Source organism: Python bivittatus, unplaced genomic scaffold, assembly GCF_059951505.1.
Source record: "Python bivittatus isolate LINGU-HERP-01145 unplaced genomic scaffold, Pbiv_v1 ctg000330_np1212, whole genome shotgun sequence".
NCBI classification, from domain to species: Eukaryota; Metazoa; Chordata; class Lepidosauria; order Squamata; family Pythonidae; genus Python; species Python bivittatus.
This window is the reverse complement of record NW_028277058.1, coordinates 5,415,806-5,434,214: the sequence shown is the minus strand read 5'-3', so window position 1 is coordinate 5,434,214 and position 18,409 is coordinate 5,415,806. Positions and strand designations below refer to the sequence as shown.

At 39.8% G+C, this 18,409-nt stretch overlaps 1 protein-coding gene across 1 annotated transcript in view; it reads left to right on the top strand.

Annotated features, from left to right (window-relative positions):
• Positions 1-18,409, top strand: part of IL17REL (interleukin 17 receptor E like) — a 57,020-nt gene that overhangs the window by 4,532 nt on the left and 34,079 nt on the right. The window contains exons 2-4 of the mRNA XM_025166269.2: positions 11,430-11,457; positions 14,362-14,511; positions 16,311-16,420. Coding sequence (XP_025022037.2) covers positions 11,430-11,457; positions 14,362-14,511; positions 16,311-16,420 — 288 coding nt within the window. The remainder of the gene's footprint in view (positions 1-11,429; positions 11,458-14,361; positions 14,512-16,310; positions 16,421-18,409) is intronic.

Sequence of the window (18,409 nt, the reverse complement as noted above, 5' to 3'; positions counted from 1 at the left end):
ATAAACATGTATTTTTTAACAAAGAGTTATCCCAGTAATAGGGAAGGTGCCATTGTACTCATGTCTTGGTTCAGTGTGGGACCAAAGATTTAGTGAATTTGGCCAATCCAGCCAGATGGGGTGACTTGCTGCTAAATGAAGAGAGATTACATCATTAGCGTATGAGCTGAGAAAACATACGTAGAATTGGGGCAATTCCTCCTGTGGCCCCAGCTTCTGCTTGCTTGGTTTACATATTAACTTTGTGTCCATGGCCATGACTGTCATACAAATTACTTAGCAGAACAACAAGAGCATTGTGTGAGCCAGGCAAACAATTTCTGAAAATATATATATTGGAAAAATGAACACATTTCAGATCCTGTTCTTTTCAGATAAAATTTATGGGATGAATCTCATTTTAGAAAACTAGAAAACCCGTGACCCACTGGGTCATCGTTTCAGAGATAAGTCCTTACTTAAACAGAGAAACAGAATGACCAAGGGCAAAAAAGCAGTGGGAGTGTGACCGACTTGTGACTTGCTACCAGCTTCCCCATTGATTTTGCTTGCGGAAAGCTGGCAGGAAGCATCAGAAATACCCCTCCCTCCCTCCCTCCCTTCCGCCATTTGCCCTCCCCTCACGGCTCTCAGAGCCCTGGTGAAGCCGCCGCCTCCTCCTCCTCCTCCTCCTCCTCCTTGGTTGATCCATGTAACTGTCTGCCACTTTGTTGAGGGGAGGTGGAACAAAGGGAGCTGCAGACTGTGAGGAAAACTGCACTCTTGCACCCCATTCTAGTGTGTCCCGAAAGGTCCCCTCCCTCAAGGGAGGAAGAAGGCTCACCCATTGACCAGCACCCCCCACCAAGCTAGCCCTACCTCACCAGCAAGCATCCAAGTCACTCCCTCATCCTTCCCTCTTAACCACCATTAAGAGATGTCAAATTTCTGCCTCGTTTCCAAAGCAGCCAATTGCTGCTTGCCTGTCACGCTTTGCTGCCAGCTGATTGGGCACATGGGATAGAGGGAGACAGGAAAGAGGTCAGGGATACACCCATGACGATCACATAACCTGGGCTGATTGTGGTGGTGTGGCAGTGCAGCAGTGCTGAAGCAGCCACAGATTTCCCAAATTTCAATCCCATGGGAGTACGGGTCCTGGATTTTGGACACATTCTGTACGTTAGCCCATTTGAGGTACCTTGGTTCAAAAATTGTTGCCCTATGACACCCTGTTTCGCCCAGTGGAAGGTTATAGTCATGAAAGTTTTAGTAGTATATAGACAGAAAAAGGACCTTTAAGGTGTGGAATACCACGTTAAGCTGTTTACTGTAGGCCTGGAGATCTCCCCAGACATGGGACAACAAATGGCCAAAATTCAACAGCAAAGTTTTGTTTTACAGAAATAGGAAGTAAAATAGGAAGGGTTCCTGCTTTAAAAGAGAAGACACTCCAATATCTATCCCCCCACCATCCCAATGGCTGAAAATGTCAGTCCTGTGCCTTCTGGAGATGTCACTGTGACATTGCTGGGGCTCCTGCAGGCTTCATCCCACATCTAGGGTAGATGGGAATAAACAGTCCTTGGCTACCAAGAGTTGGTTAAAATATGTAAGAAGATTATCTTGGGGGCCTTTATCTACTTCTCTCTTGAAAATGTGTTACAAGACAAACTAGAAGAAACCTAGTTAGACCAAAATTCTGACTTGTCTAGAGTTACAGGGAGGGAGAGAAAAGTGCCTATTTCCACTGAATTTTTTTTATTACTGTAGAATAAGAAAACCTCCCTCTAGGCACTAGTACATCTTCAGTTTAGTGGGAAAGAACTGATGATGACCTACATTTGTCTAACATGAAAGAGAAACAGTTTTGCTTTTTTATCCTGTATATTGTTTAAAGTCACAACTGGTCCTAGAAAGGATGAGTGTTCTATGCTGCCCTTACACGCCCAGGTACTCTTTGAATCATTATGTCAATTTGGATCAGCACAAGGTATCCTCATGTTCTTTTCTTAGAACAAAATTGAGGAAATGGGATTGAAATCCACTCAGTACCTTGTGAATTTTATTTCCTCCTTTTTGATCCTACACACTAACACTTCCTTATTTTTTTGCCAAGTTCCTTCTCATTCCAGACTGCAATCTAACAGTTTATTCCCTTTGTCTAGCCTAGCGATTTATGGATCACAAAAGAGATTTTATTTTTAAACTTTGCTTTTTGCATGTAATAAGCTATCCACTTCAAAGATGAACACCCATCATGCTTTCTATTCTGACTTTTTAAAATAATATCCTGGAGGAAGATTTCCCAATCACCTAAAATACTGATCTCTGGCTTTCTGTCAAACATAAAACAATAAGAAAAAGTGAGTCTTACTTTTGTAGTGCAAACTGTCTAGTCTTTCCTAGAAACTTGTAATGTTATTGCAGATTTTATGTTTATTTCTGACTGTTTAATATCACCTGTTGCATTTTATCTCATTTTTGGTACTGTACAAACTTTTCATCTGTCACAGTTGATTGAGACAATTATTTTTCTGGCCTATTTCCTAAATTATTTTAGGAAACTCTAATTTCTTTCTGTACAATCAGAAATGGCTAGAGCATTTTAATGACCAAAAGAAAGGGAGAGGGATGAAAACTATCTGCTGAAGTTATTATTTATACAATACCAACAATGAAGACACTCATAACTAAAAACAAGAAATACATAGATCTGCATAAAATATTCCATATGTGAATTTATCTACACAGGTAAAAAAACCCCCAAAACAATTAATTGCTTTAATTTAAATAGAAATGCAATAGATCTCACAATAATAGAGAAGATTACCACCAGGCTGACCGTATATATGTACAATCTGCTATCCAGGTGGAACATATGGACAACTTCTATGTTGTTTGTCTTTCTTTTTAATGGAAATTTGATTTTAGGTGGCACTGTTTCATTTCCAGATTAAAAGCTGCTCAACCACCTGATTGTGCTAGCAGGAGAAGAAATGATGCGGTTGAGATAACAATAAAATGTGACTCCCTGTCTTGGTTTCATATCACAAGTTTATAAAAACAATCTGCAAAACATTTGTATTTGATTTATTCTTGGTAGTTGTAGTTCCAACTTGCTCAGGCCTAAAGTTGATTTATATAAGACTTTGTGGGCAAATGAATCCTCACAAATCCAGCATTGTTGACAGCACTTTCATATCTCCAATGCCACATCGGACACAATATTGTGAAACAAAGACTGACGTATACAGATTGTGAAATGATCCTAACTGAGCATTGATTCTACTTGTTCCAGTTTATGAGTTGTACCTTGTAGCACATTCCTTTGCTTAGTAGTTAGAGGCATGACCTACTGTCTTCAGGAGAGCTTATTCCCTAGGGGAATATGTAGTGGCATGCCACCTTTCCACTCTTTTGGGTAAGGTAAATTGTCTTGGACAGGAAGCTCTTATATGGCTAATCTATTTTGGGGTCATTGAATGGAGTCCTTAGATGAAATAGCAGACAAGAGACAGAGTGTATGCTTCTGAATGTGCTTCTGAGCACCATTGGTCTCTATTAGACAACTACTACTCTTTCATAATGTTGCATCTTCAGAATGATTTGGTTGCTTTAGGTGAGCTAAGTTTTGGCCACAACAGTTGACTTCGCTGGCCTGCTCTGTGAACTAGCATGGTGGTCAAAGTGGAGGCCTAGCATACTTGCTGAATTAGCTCATGGAGATAAAATGCACTGAGTTAGCACCTTTGAACTGCACATCCTTCTAGAAATTGCATTGTTACCTCTTAACTTGTATTACCATACTTCAGAATCTTTTCTTTGAAAAGGAAGCTATTTTTCACATACTATCTTTTCAAGGCTTTACAGGCACATTACTTTAAGCATTTTTCTTCATGAGTTTCTTGTGTATTTTAGCTATCATTCATGAAGAGGGCTATATTTTGTCTTGTTTTCGTTTTAAGCTTCCTGGTTTGCAGGCTATTCTTTTATTGTACTCCCCCAAGACAGTTTAAACTTGCTTCTGTATGACTTGACTTCATGATGGTAGAGAATGGTGGTAGAGGAGGTGGTGGCGCTGCAGCTCCAGAGGATCCTGGATGAAATGGATTATCTGGACCCCTTCCAGTTGGGTTTTAGGCCTGGATATGGAACAGAAATGGCATTGGTCACACTTTTATGTGATCTCTGGCGGGACCAGGATGGGGGTAGTGAATCCAACCTGGCTCTTCTTGACCTCTCGGTGGCTTTTGATACCATCAACCATGGAATCCTTTTGGGTCAGCTGTAGGAGTTGCGGGTGGAGGGCACAGTTTTATGTTGGTTCATCTCCTTCCTCCAAGGCCAGTCCCAATCAGTGTTGATAGGGAGTGAGAGGACCAGCCTGCAGCCCCTGCTTTGTGGGGTGCCGCAGGGCTCAGGGCTCTCTCTGCTCCTTTTTAACATCTACATGAAGCTGCTGGGTAAGGTCATCCATCACCATGGGATGAGGTATCATCAGTACGCTGATGATACTCAATTATGCATCTCTGTCCCAGGTAAATTAAGTGATGCTGTGAATGCTCTTTCCTGGTGCCTGGAGGCTGTGGGGGGCTGGATGGGGAACAACAGGCTTCAACTGAACCCTGGTAAGATAGATTGGCTGTAGGTTTGGGGCTCTTCTGTATCTGGAGTTTTACCATCTTTGGTTCTGGATTGGGTTGCACTACCCCAGACAGACCCAGTGTGCAAACTTGAGGAGCAGGTGGCAGTTGCGGCTAGGAGGGCCTTCGGTCCACTTTGTATTGATTTTTTCTTTCCTGGATTGGGAAGCCCTTCTCTTGGTCACTCATGCACTGGTCATCTCCTGCGTGGACTATTGCAATGTGTTCTACATGGGGCTATGCTTGAAAAGTATCTGGAAGCTGCAGCTGCTGCAGAATGTGGCACTGGAGGCAGTTATGGGTGCCCCTAGGGCTGCACATGTAACACCTCTGCTGTGAGAGCTGCACTGGGTGCTGGTTTGCTTCCAGGTCCAATTCAAGGTGTTGGTTATGACCTTTAAAGCTCTTCATGGCATGGGCCCAGGTTATTTGAGGAACCGTCTTGTCCAGGTTACATCAGCCTGTCCCTCCCGGTCTGGCAGGAAGGGCACGTTGCGGACCCTGTTGGCTAGAGAGTTTCAACTGGCAGGGTCTAGGAGGAGAGTCTTTTCTGCTGTCACCCCCACCCTGTGGAGTATCTTGCCCCCGAGGTGAGATTGACCCCCACTGTTCTGGCCTTCCAGAAGAGTGTTAAGTCCTGGCTCTGCCAACTAGGTTGGGGATCCAATGGGGGCTTCCAGCACTGGAGATGCCTGGTGACTTGAGGATGCTCTCTTTGTCTTTTAACTTTGTTTTGTAGTTTTAAAACTCTTTTTATGCTTATTTGTGAGCTGCCTAGAGTCACTTATATAGTGAGATAGGCGACGTATAAATTTGATTTATAAATAAATATAAATTAATAAATAACAAATTGAATTAAGGGACTGTCCCAAGTACTAACTGAATCTATTTTTCATTCTGCAAAGGCTGCCGTGTAATCTATACTGCCTAGTAATTTGTGGAAGGAAATTTCTTAGGATCAGGCTGTGGCAGGGTTCCCACATCTTATGTTATTATCATGATAAGAGTAAACTACAGTGGGTGGGTTCACATCTCATGTTATCCATAAATCATGGCTGGGATTATATAACATGTAGACCAAGCCAATTAAATCATACTATGGCTTAATCCTATGTTTCAACACTATCTGTAAAGCCCAGGTCAATTTAACATTCTGAAAAATTGCCCCATAATTTTTTAAAAATATAAATGATACCCACATCTTTGAGGCCACATCTTAGCTTATTAATGTTATGTGTACTTTCATGGGACTTACACCCTGCTGGCTGGGTGTGCACATTGCAGTTGGTTTAGTTTAGGCTTAGTTCAGTATATGAAGCCAGCCAATTGTAGCTTAGTCAAAAACCTACAATCATGGCTGCATATAATGAGCCATTGTGGCTTAGTCAACAACCTATAATCATGGCTGCATATAATGAGCAAGCCTGGTCAGTAAGCAAACTTGTTGTCTTTGTGATCTCAAGGGTGGGGTATGAGAGATAGAATTGTTTTGTAGTTCAGCTTTTCAATATATTTTTGGAGTTTAGGCTTAGCCACAGAAAACTATCATACACAATTTGCCTGTAATAAGCTTAAAAGGGATTAAATATAGATAGTCCTCACTTAAGGAATGGCCTGTTTAGCAACTGTTTAAAGTTACAATGCCATTGAAAAAGTAACTTTACGACTGGTCCTCGCAATTATGACTGTTGCAGCATCCCACAATCACGTGATTGCCATATGTGTGCTTCACAGCTGGCTTCCGACAAGCAGAGTCAATGGAAAAGCTGGCAGTAAAATCGCAAGTCATGGTCATGTGATGTCTTGCTCAACGATTGTGGCAGAAGTGAGGTTGTAAGCCCATCCCACCTATGTAATGTCTTGCTTAATGACTGCATCACTTAGCAACAGAGTTGCCAGTCTCAGTTGTGGTCATTAAGTAAGTTTTAAACAGTTAGATTTGTATTATTGTTTTATAAAGTATACGAGCAAGCAAAACACAGAAATACTGATAGAAAGACTGATGGAAGTTACCCTCAGATATTCTTTTGATATCACTTTGATTTGACTTCCTAACCCTGTCCAAGTGCTGCTAAATAAATATTCAGCTGGTAGATTAAGTCCACAGTGAAAAAGACTTATAATGAAGAGTTTGCACATTAATTTCATGTTCCTTAATACATCCACTTGATTTTAATATGGAATATGGTCATATTTCTCAATGAGTAATATGGGTAGCATTGATGGTAGATAGACATCATCATCATCATCATTATTATTATTATTATTATTGAGAAGAAAGAAAAAGAACAGAAGTGCTTTAACCAAAAAGTGAAAGAAATACAACAAAGAAAAAATATGTTAATCTTCATTATAACAGTAAAGAATTACAATTTTATATATACTTATCTAATGTAAATATTATTCAAGTACGTATATATTTCTAATACATTTATATATAAATAATGGTAGACAGACATAATCTGGGTGGGATTTGTATGTGTGTGTATAGATAGATGCATGGATGTGTGAAAGTGTTTGTGTATATATTTTCTTAGAAAAAGTGGCATTTTTCTTTTATAGGTTCTTTTATAGAGTGATACCACTTAACAATAGAAGAGAATATATGTAGCTCATGGTTGAACTGTGGAGTACTTGGTGCTCTCTGAACTTGATTGTTTGTATGCAGATGTTTCATTACCCAACTAGGTAACATGATCAGTGCGAGTGAGTGTGGGGTTTGCTGCTGTTACCTAGCTGGGTAATGAAACATCTGCAAGCAAACAACCAAGCTCAGAGAGCACCAAGGACTCCATGGTACCACTTAAGATATGAAACGTTGTGAACCACTGAATATGGTAGAGTATGGGAAAGGTGTAAATAATTTTGATATAGTACTACTTCTTTAAGAAATGATGGGCATATGAAATGAATGTATCTGCACATTCATTTAAATATGTGACCACAACTTTCAGTCTCTATGTTACTTGATAACATTTACTTATCAATGACCACACAGGACATGACTAAGCTGAATGTTCCATTTTCTTTACTCCACTTTATTGGCTGAAAGTTAGGGCTAAACATTGAGCATGAAAATTTCACTTCATACATCTGTTAATTAAACGTTTTTGAGAAGTTACAGAAAGAGATGTGGGTCAGTGGGTGGCTGTGTTATCAAGCCACTGGTTCATCTATGACTGACTTCCATATCATGATCTTCTCTAGATATGTTGGCCTCCAGCTCCCATGAATCCTAACCAGTAATCTGGTTGAGAAATTTAAAATGCGGGTCAACTTATTTGGAGAACAGCGGAATGGAGAAGGCTGATTTGGACTAATATGATCTATTCCAGTTGATTAGAAAACCTCTATGTCTTAGTTTCTCTTGTTCACAGAAGCTCATACTGTGCTACATTTCCTACTCTATTTTTACTACAGTTAGCTAAACAGAGTACATGGACATTACTTTAATGATTAAGTATGGCTCATGTTTTTCAACTCACTGTGTTAGGTGTTCCTAAAAGCTGAAATCATCTGTTTAAGAATCACTGGATGTGAGAGCATATTGCTGAAAACCCAAGGCAAACCCCCCCAAAACACAACAGAGCAGGAAGTATATCAAATACAGTTAATTTAATCTGTGTATGGTTATATATAAAAGGCAAATGAAATTATGTTTGAAATTCACATTTAAAATATATATAATTTAAGCGTCGCCCTGCTTAATAGGCAAGGAAATCATGGTATTTGGCCATTCCATTTTGCTTAAGTATCTGCCATGAAGAAGAACGCATGAACTTTTCCAGCTGTCTGTTCCACCATCAAATATTCCTTATCATTAAAATGCTTCTCCTTTCAAATTCTACCCATTAATGCCAGGCTTTATCTCTGAAGCAACAGTGTTCAAGTCTGCTCAACCTCTTAGGAGTCAATAGATAACTATCATGGCTCCCTTAATCTTCTGTTCCCTGGGCTATACATACCCAGTTCCTATAATCATTTTCATAGGACCTGCTTTTCAGATGCCTCACCCTGAACATGTGTCAGGTAGTCTACACAGTTCTTAAAATCTTTAAAGGTTGTACTTTGTATTCCAGATGCCTTCTGACAGGCAGAATAAAGGATGACTAACAAAATGTATATCCTCCTCATGCCTTTATTGTGTATATTTTTGTTGAACTATACTATTGACTTCAATTGCGACATGAATTATATTGCTCCTTGGTTCTTTAGCTTTTTACAGCTATAATTTCCAAAATTATCTGTCTAGCGTTCCTCCTCATGACAAGCATTTTTGGTAATGAGTTATCTCATGCCAGAAGTCTGGTGATTTCATTATAAGTATGTGGGAAGTGAAGTTGTAATGAGTCTCACATCCTCTTAGTGCCTTATTTTTAAAATCCAATAAGAAAACAATTTATTTAACGTCTCTTCTTATACCATTTAGGATTTGAATTAAGAATTAATGGAATATCTAATTCTACAACCGGCTCAAATAATGCTCATTTTGTGGTATTATTTAAACATTGCTAGGTCTGGTTGCAAATCTCTGCATGAAAATATAATCCATAGATCTGCTATAGTTGTGTGCAAAAATGGATTTATGTATCTGTCAAATCTGTATTCTGTCCATCTTGTTTCAGCTCATGGACTCCATGAGTGATAACGTGAGTGATAACCACCTGCTCTATCTATGTTATGATATTATGGATTTTCATTAGTTAGAGAGAAAGTAGGTAGAGGCATAAATCAGAGGAGGAGCTATCTCGGCTGAGCCAATAAATCATCTCATTCTGTCGGCCATTCTTCCCCAACCTGGTGTCCTTCAAGTGAGATTAACTTCAATATTTATCATTCAACATGCTGAAGGGAACTGATGGGAACTGAAATTAGATGTATCGGAAAGGGACCATTCATTCTTGGGGAAGAATGATGTGAAAAAATATGAAAGAAAGACCAATAGTTACATAATAGTAGAAAGTAAGGTTGTCCCCCACCCCCACCCCAAGAAGATATGGCCTCTCCTTTGTTGAACTTCATTTTTATTTTGCCCTCTGACTCATGAAGAATCACAACTTCTAACAATATAATCACATACTGGGTAATTCCTTGTTGAAGCCTGTTCTTAAGATTGGATCTCAGTTACTCACCTATACCCATCCAATATTTAAAGTTGCAATACTTTAAGATTAAGAGATCCTTAATTGAGGTTGAATGTGGAGATTATTCTTTCCAAACAAATATTTGGCTTGAGGGGGGAAAAATGCCCTTTTTGGAACATTTTGTGAATTGCAAATACTTTCATGTGCCAGAATTTTCAAACTCATAGTACACTCTGTTCTTCAATTATTTAATAATTATTTTTCTGAATTTTTTTTCTGTGGTTGTTTTTGTTTGTATTTGAAAAATGTTTCTAATGCTTTTATTTGAGGCTGCATTTGCATAACATGCTAAGCCACTGTAGTGGCTTAAAGAGTGCATGTGGCACCATTTTGTCTTCCATTTCATGTGACTTATTTACCAGGAGCAGAAGCTTACCTACAATGCATTGTATTGATTGTCATACTATGTTAAAGGATAGTTAATGAACAATTTGTTTCTCAGATATAAAGGACAAAAAATGCTATTTTGACAACCAGGTCAATGAGCTTTAGCCTAAAAAATTAATTTATTTTGAGAGAAGGCAAGAGTAAATGTAATCTGAAAACAGATGTTCCAGATAGAACAAAGGAACTATTGGGTGTCTGCAGAACGTAGTGAAAAGTCAAGATGGTGGGCATGATGGTGCAATCAAAACTCCATCTGTTTTTTTATATTTTTGACCATATCCTGCAGGTACCCTGGGGACTAATTTGGACTTATTGTGCAGGGTTACTTCCTATGACGTGGCTGTGCTATGCCTTTCAAATATATTGATAATTTTGAGATTGTTGTTTTTGTTACATAGAAAGCAAATGTGATTCTGAAGAAAAATGTTCAAATTGTTATTAGAGAATGTTACTGTTGGGCCCATTCAAAGCTCATAACCTAAGTGCAATCTTTTGAAATTGCCACATCTCTTTATCAACAACATGTTACAAAAAAACATGTGGGAAGATTGATGATGCTTAAGTAATTAAATTGGTATGGGGAAAGGAAGGAAAATCCTGTAGACATGCAAAATAGATGATTACTTGGTGGAATTTGGGTCTGTACTCTTGTATTTCTTTACAAAATAAAATATTTTCATTATGCTGACAGTCATTAGTGCTTTTCCGCATACTACTTTTCTGGAGTTTCGATATTCCAGTATTGATAAGTAGTATGTGTAAAATAGCCACTGTATGGAAAGGAATGTGGCAGCATTTCATGGGCTGCTTCATGAACAGTATGTATGTATGTGCATAATGGATGTAGGAGCAGAGCAAAAACTATGGTGATGGATCATAAACAGTCTGCAGGTAGTGCCTTATCAGGTACTATAATATCACTGGACTCAAGGCAGTTCTTGAACCATGCCAAGACAGAAGATCAATCTGAAGTAATCTGAGAGGGCATCTTTCTGCTTCCAGGTTGCTACAGAATGCACAATTTCTCATACTGTGGTCAGCAGTCTAAATTCCTGGTGAAGAAGCTCTGTGTTGAGATAGAGTTTACTTTACCAAGTGAAGACTTGCATTTGTGTACCTTATGACAGATTATGTGGACTCCAGCCACATAATTCAAGTGACCTCTAAGAACTAATATGTATTTTGATACGAATAATGCATGAGTACTATTTGCCTTCTTTTATTCCTTAGATATACTATTTAAATTAATATATTTTAATTTTCTCCTCCATAGGGATTTCATTGCAAACATCAATTTTCTAGTAAGTATTACATTTTCATTGTTCTTAAGTTCAGGAAAGCAAAACTTTTGAATGACTAATCAGACTGAAAGCTCATCAATTGAAATTTCCTTCCAACTTGTGGACTTTTCCATTCATCCTCAAGTGTCTTGGATCACGTCAGGATGTAAGCTTTTGCAAGGAAGGTCTAAATAGTAGGTTTGTGTCTCATAGGAACTTTTTAAAAAAATAAGGCTTGATTCTCAACTACAAAATGTATTATCACCCCTCCATGAAAACTAAACCAGAAAACTTCTACACAAGAATTTTGATTTTGTCACCCAGTGTCCCTCAAAGAAAATATCAGTACCTACATGAGTATTGCTAATGAACAATCATGGGCATACTCATTTGTCATATGTCAATGGTTTGTTTTTCTACACCAACTTTTATGGATGGAAATTATTGTACAAATAGCTATCAAAACCACTATTAAAACAGAATTTTTGGAATGGGGTAAAAGTTCTAGACCAGAGATGGAGAATATATCGAGCCCCAAAAATTACTGAACTGTACATCCTGACATCCATCACCAGTGGTCAAGCTGTTAGATGTTGTTGGACGTTCCAACTCCATTTGACTGTAACTCTTGTTATAGGCCAAATATTTAATTCAGATACAATCTAGAATGATTTGGCCCACCCCTCTCCTGAGGGGTGTGATAAGATATATTTTTGATTGTGTGTGCATGTGTATCACCACTTAAAATCGTTTTGTTACCATACAGCAGACTTAGTATTCTGCCTGGTATATTCAAGAAGATGGATATCTTTTTCTTCTTTTTCTTCATCTGTTGTGGCCTATGGTATACAAGCTGTACTATTCAGGCACAGTATAGTCTGGGGAATCAAGTGAATAAAGACAAGCACATAAAAAGATTATAGGAATTATCAAATCTTGTAAAAATTCTTCACAGCCTGGGCTATCTATGATTTTATTAGAGTAAGTTGTTCTCTCTCAGCTTTTATGCCCTTCGCTCTTCAGTTTATTTTCAGAAGTTTCCTCATTGTCTCTCTAAGGACTTTTGCTCATGGCCACTTGCAGGCGCATTCCTCCAGTCCTTCAGTCAGCAGGAAAGTATGCTGGCACAGACTGCTCTGCTTCAATTGCTGAGCCCTATTTTGTCTCAGTGATGAGGCCACCCAGTGGTGCTGTCTGTACATAGTTAATGTTAAGGAAACAGTTGGTGGATTCCCCTAGTTTAATTTCCTCCTCAATGGGGATCACCTACTGATGGGAAAAACATCCACTCATCACCATTCGTACTATGGGTTGGGACTGGGGTTGGGAGAGGAGACATATTTTATCAGGTGGCTAAACGGAGAGTGCTGACCTATGAAATGGAATGGGGTCCCACTAGCTTCACTGGGCAGTCCTCTTCTTCTAACGAAGTGATCCTCAGTGTGGCAGTGCCTGTCACCTGAAAATCAGATGAGCTGGTGGGGAAGCAAGGTGGAATGGGGGTGATCTCTCTTCACCACAAACCACCTCCTAGTGTCAGCTTTTATTTTGGCTGTATAATTAAATGGATGCAAAATATGAATAGCAATCAAATATATTGTTATAGAGATGAAGCAGTGGGAATTTCAATGGAAAAAGAATATTGTGTTCATTTTGAATGTCAGAGAGAATTGGTATATGACGTTTTATCACTAATATATTATTCTAGTCATGACTGCTAAAATGAGCAGCTCCTTTCCCCCCAAATGCTGGAAATGCAATAGATGCTGGTTGTAGATCTCCCAAATGCTGGAAATTATACAACAGATTGGATCTTTCTTTCAAATGTGGTAGCAATATAGCAAAGCTCAACAGTACTGGAAATTAATTCATTGTAGAATGAATTTTATAAGTTGTAATTCCATTTCAACTCAAGCATTTCTATTAAACCACACATTTCTTCAAAATATACTGAACTGGCATTGTATATGATAATAGCTGCAAGTATTTTATATGCTTTTATTGGAAAAGATCCTTCTTCTCCTCTATGGAAGAATGGTTAATTGAACTGTGGGAATATGTGTTGATGTCCACAATAACTTCATATCTAAAAAAAATCTTCTGTACAATTCAGTCATATTGGGAAACCATTTTTGCACATCCCAAATTTGTTGTTCTGGTTGATCAGTTTTTTGGGAAGCATTTAACCAGTGGATTTTTGATTCCCAAGTCATATTTTGTGACTTGAGAATATATTAATTAATTAATTAATTAACTAAGAGTCAGTTTGGTGTAATGGTTAACGGCACCAGGCTAGAAACCAAGAGACCATGTGTTCTAGTTCTCCCTTAGGTATGAAGCCATCTGGGTGTCTTCAGGCCAGTTACTTTCTCTCAGCCCTAGGAAGAAGGCAATGATGAACTGCTTCTGAAAATGTGGCCAAGAAAACTGCGGGGACTTGTCCAGGCAGTCTCCAGGAGTCAAGAATGACTTGAAGTCACACACACGCATATACAAAAAATGAATTGGCAGAGAAGGCTTGACCTCTGGCCACCATATTGGCCTGTAGCTGACGCATGTACAAATCATCTTGCCCAATATTGTCATATTTGGTTGTAACCTAAATTGGCCCAAGGCATTATGCCCAATGCACATACAGTCCCTTCCTCCAAGGAAGACTCTTGATTAGTCTAAAATCCTCCTTTGTGTGAAAGTATCGTATGTTCTGATGGATTATATAACTAGCAAAAGATGTGACTGAACTATGGGTCTACAGTGCTCTGCTTGACTAGTGAATGTCTGTCCTACCCTACCTATTAGTGTATGAGGGGTTATCATAGGAGCATCTGTTGAGTTTTTCTTTAATGTTTTAAGATATTATTTAGCCATTTCAAGTTTGTTTTTTACACAGAGGCGCATATATACATATATTTGGTATCTTCACAGCTGGGATTATGAGCAGTTTCTGCCGTCCTGCACCTGCCTCCATTTCTCCAGCCAATCTGAAAAACATGAAGCTTGAGACTACAATGCAGTGTGAAGATCACAGGCAATGCTCTCTCCACTTAAGTGTCAAGGGAAACCTGCAACTTGACGGTAAGTCAGATTTGACAGGGAATCTGGGTAATAACTGAGAGCTCTTGTTTGGTAGAAGAGCATGTGCAGAAAACCCCAACTCTGCTTCTAGTTCCCTAGGTAGATCTGGGAAGAACTGATGTCCAATTACCTGGAGAGTTATTGCCACTCAGTGCAGATGACAGACGGGGAAACCCAGGGCATTCTTTGGGCCCCAAGACAATCCTTTCAGATGGGGCTCCCATCACAATATAGGTAAAGAAGGTAAAGAGCTGGCAGCTCCATCTGATGGTACAGACTTGTTCTGGTGCCCAGGGCTTGCATACACAAGCTGCTCTTGGGTGTGGAGCATTCTCTTGGCACTATCCATCCCCAAGAGAATGCCCCACACCCCTAATCCTTTGCTGCTATCTAGTGATCATCCATATTCTTGCAATTCAGGTTTGGTAGTGCGAGTTATGATGCAAGTGTGAAGGGGGCATGATGCATGCGAGTGAGCGAAGGTGGGAAGGAGGGTGCGGTGCATGCAAGTGAGTGAGCTAAAGGGAAAGGAGGGCACAGTGCATGTGTGCAAGTGAAGGGGGGAAGGAGGGTGCAGTGCATGTGAGTGAGCGAAGAAAGGCCGGGTGGGCAGGGGAGACTTACCCAAGCAAGTTGCGACCTCCCCTGCCAGCTTCCCTATTGACTTTGCTTGTGGGAAACTGGCAGGGAAGGTTGCAAATGGCAATCACATGATTGCAGGGTACTTGACAACTGGTCGTAAGTGCGAACGGGTTGCTGAGCACCCAGATTGTGATCACATGACTGCAGGGGTGCTGCAATGGCTGTAACTTTGGGGACCAGTCATAAGTTCATTTTTTCAGCACCATCGTAATTTTGAATGGTTGTAATTTAAGAACTACCTGTAATCAACATACACTAAGGCAATTTGCTACAATTGCCAGCAAGCACTGAAGCAATATGAAGTTCAACAGAATGAGTTTCAGCTCAGTACCATGGGAGAATATTCCTTGGGTACTTAAGTATGCCTCCAAACCCCAGATTCCCATTAAGAAACTTCTTTTATAATTAAATGAATGCAACTGGAGAGAAATCAAGAAAGCTAGTTGTATCAAAGAAAATAAACACAGCAGTTTTTGCACAGCCTGTATCAAACAACTGTAAATAAATATTGCCAGCTTGCATGAAGATAACGTGATTCCATATAGGTATTTAATGAAAAACTCCTTTCTAGCAGAAATTTTAGCAGAGGTAAAGTAGGAGAATCATATTTCTAATCAACTTTGACCTTGATGGATTTGGTCAAGCTGGATTGGCATTTATAGACATTGGCTACTAATATATTTTTGCTCCATGAAAAGTAGAATTAAAAAGCGGCAACTATTGCTGTTTTCTCCCACATTTTGTATGGTAGAACTTTGAGGAGCACTTACAACTTTCAATAGTGAAGTGGCTCATTTGTGATTGGTCTACAGCAGTGTTTTTCAACCTTTAAGATGTTGAAAAGGTTGAAAGTTTTTTTTCAAGCTTTAAGATGTGTGGACTTCAGTTCCCAGAATTCCCCAGCCAGCTTGGGGAATTCTGGGAGTGGAAGTCCACACGTCTTAAAGTTGACAAGGTTGAGAAACACAGCTCTAGAGGTTCTGAAAGGCCAAATTATTATGCTATTTGATCCAGAGGGCTTTTTATCTCTCTGGTTCATTCATAAAGTTTTGTTTTTCTCTTTCACAATAATCTATTGGATATGGGTAATAATTCCCTCCCCTCAAAGTTTGTTTGTTTGAATTCTGAATTTGCATGTGTTTCTACACTGTTTTCAGAAAATATTTATGGCGTGCAAATTTGTTATCTCCTGTTGGTTACTCAAAAATCTAAGTGTGTGAATGTGAAGATTTCCAGGAGTGTACATGCCCAACCTGAGGGAAACAAGGTACAGATTTCAGTTGTTTCTGTCATTTTATTAGAGAGTTGAAATCTTGGAGGAAATGCTAACATTAAGTAGAGTAGGAAGAGGGTGATATGGTGGCTCTGAATATAAGGTCTGGAAGTGATTTTTTTTTTCTTTTAAGCTAATAGAGCAAAATTGTATGTTGAAAAATAAATATGAAGTTCCTGATTTCTCATTTTATTTTATAATGCTATGAGGTTATTTGCAGAACAGAATGGGATAGTGTCAGCCCTTCAAGATAGTTCAAACAAAAAGCACCAGCCATGAGTACTAACACTACTTTTATTGTAAGATTACAGTAACAGAATCTTGCAAGTCTAAAAGTACCTCTCCCCTCTCTTATTTTTACTCTCCCGCAAACTAAGGAGAGTCCCTTCTGATATGCTTTCTCCACCCCCAACTCTCCTTTGGACTCAGATTTCTTTTACTTGACGGTTGTCTAGGCTGCGGCTCTTCCTCCTGTCTCCCAAAGTCATTCCCACAGACCATTGCAGATGGGAAGATTCATGGATTCATATCTGCCAACCATCACTGAGACTGCAGACAAACCAAGTTTTATTTATTTATCTAATAAATTTATATGGCAGCCCATCTCACTGAATGTGACTCTGGGCAGCATACACATAACCCTTAAAATAATGTCATAGCTATTTAAAGAATTAAAAATATAAATAAAAGCAAGATTGCAGGAGAAGTACATCCATCTAAACACAATGTAATCATCATACAGATTCCCCATGGGATCCCCTAGGCTGCTGCAAAAGCCATGTTTTCAATGCCTTCTGAAAGGCTAACAGGGATGAGGCTAACCTCACCTCAAGGGAGATGATGTGCCAGAGGGCAGACCCACCGCAGAAAAGGCACGTCATCTGGGTACCATCAGATGGAACTCTTTAGCAGACGGGACCTGCAACATACCCGTCCTGCTGGACCTGATGGGATGGATTGATATGACTGGGAAAAAGTGGTCCCTCAAATAGCCTGGCCCCATGCCATGTAGGACTTTAAAGGTCAAAACCAGCACCTTGAATTGCACCTGGAAGCAAACAGGCAGCCAGTGCAGCTCATGGAACAGAGATGTAACAGGTATCATCCTGGGGCACACATAACTGTCCACACAGCTGCATTCTGCACCAGTTGAAGCTTCTGGATACTCTTCAAGGGCAGCCCTATGTATAGTGCATCACAGTAATCCACTCTGGAGGTGACCAGAGCATGAGTGACTGTGAGTAGACCTTTGCGATTCAAGAAAGGGTGCAATTGGTGCACAACACAAAGATGTGCAAAGGTCCTCCTAGTCATGACCATCACCTGCTCCTTGAGCAGGAGCCATGAGTCTAGAAGGATCCTCAGATTGTGCACTGGGTCTGTTTGGGGTAGTGCCACCCCATCCAGCACCAAAGATGGTAAAGACCCAGTTCCATAAGTCCCCAAAACCCAGAGCCACTCAATCTTGCCAGGGTTCAGTTGAAGCCTGTTGTCCCCCATCCAGACCCCCACAGTCTCCAGGCACTGGGACAAGACATCATTAGCATTGCTTAGTTCGCCAGGGATAAAGCTAAAGAAGTTGCTTTGCAGGGAAGGAGATAGTGAAATGCTTCACTTGCTGGTTCATCCCTGTACATGCCCCACTGCCACTAATGCTGTAGACTGGAAGGAGGAATGGATTGTGCTGAGGGGAACTGGAAAATGAAGACTGTGAAGATTGGCCCTCATGGGGCCTATGGGAGGAGTCGAGAAGGAAAAAAAGTCAACTGTACTGTGACATCATTATGCCAGTGACACAGTTCATATCATTATGCAATGACAGCATGACAGGTGTAACGTTATTTTGCCATCATCATGGCTCCCCATCTCCTGTGTTGGCTCTGGAAGTTATTTTTGGATTAGAAGATATCTATCCATGCTAGGCAGTTCTTGCATTTTAGTTTATTTTCCACAGTATTATATTAGCCAAATGGTTGCCTGGCG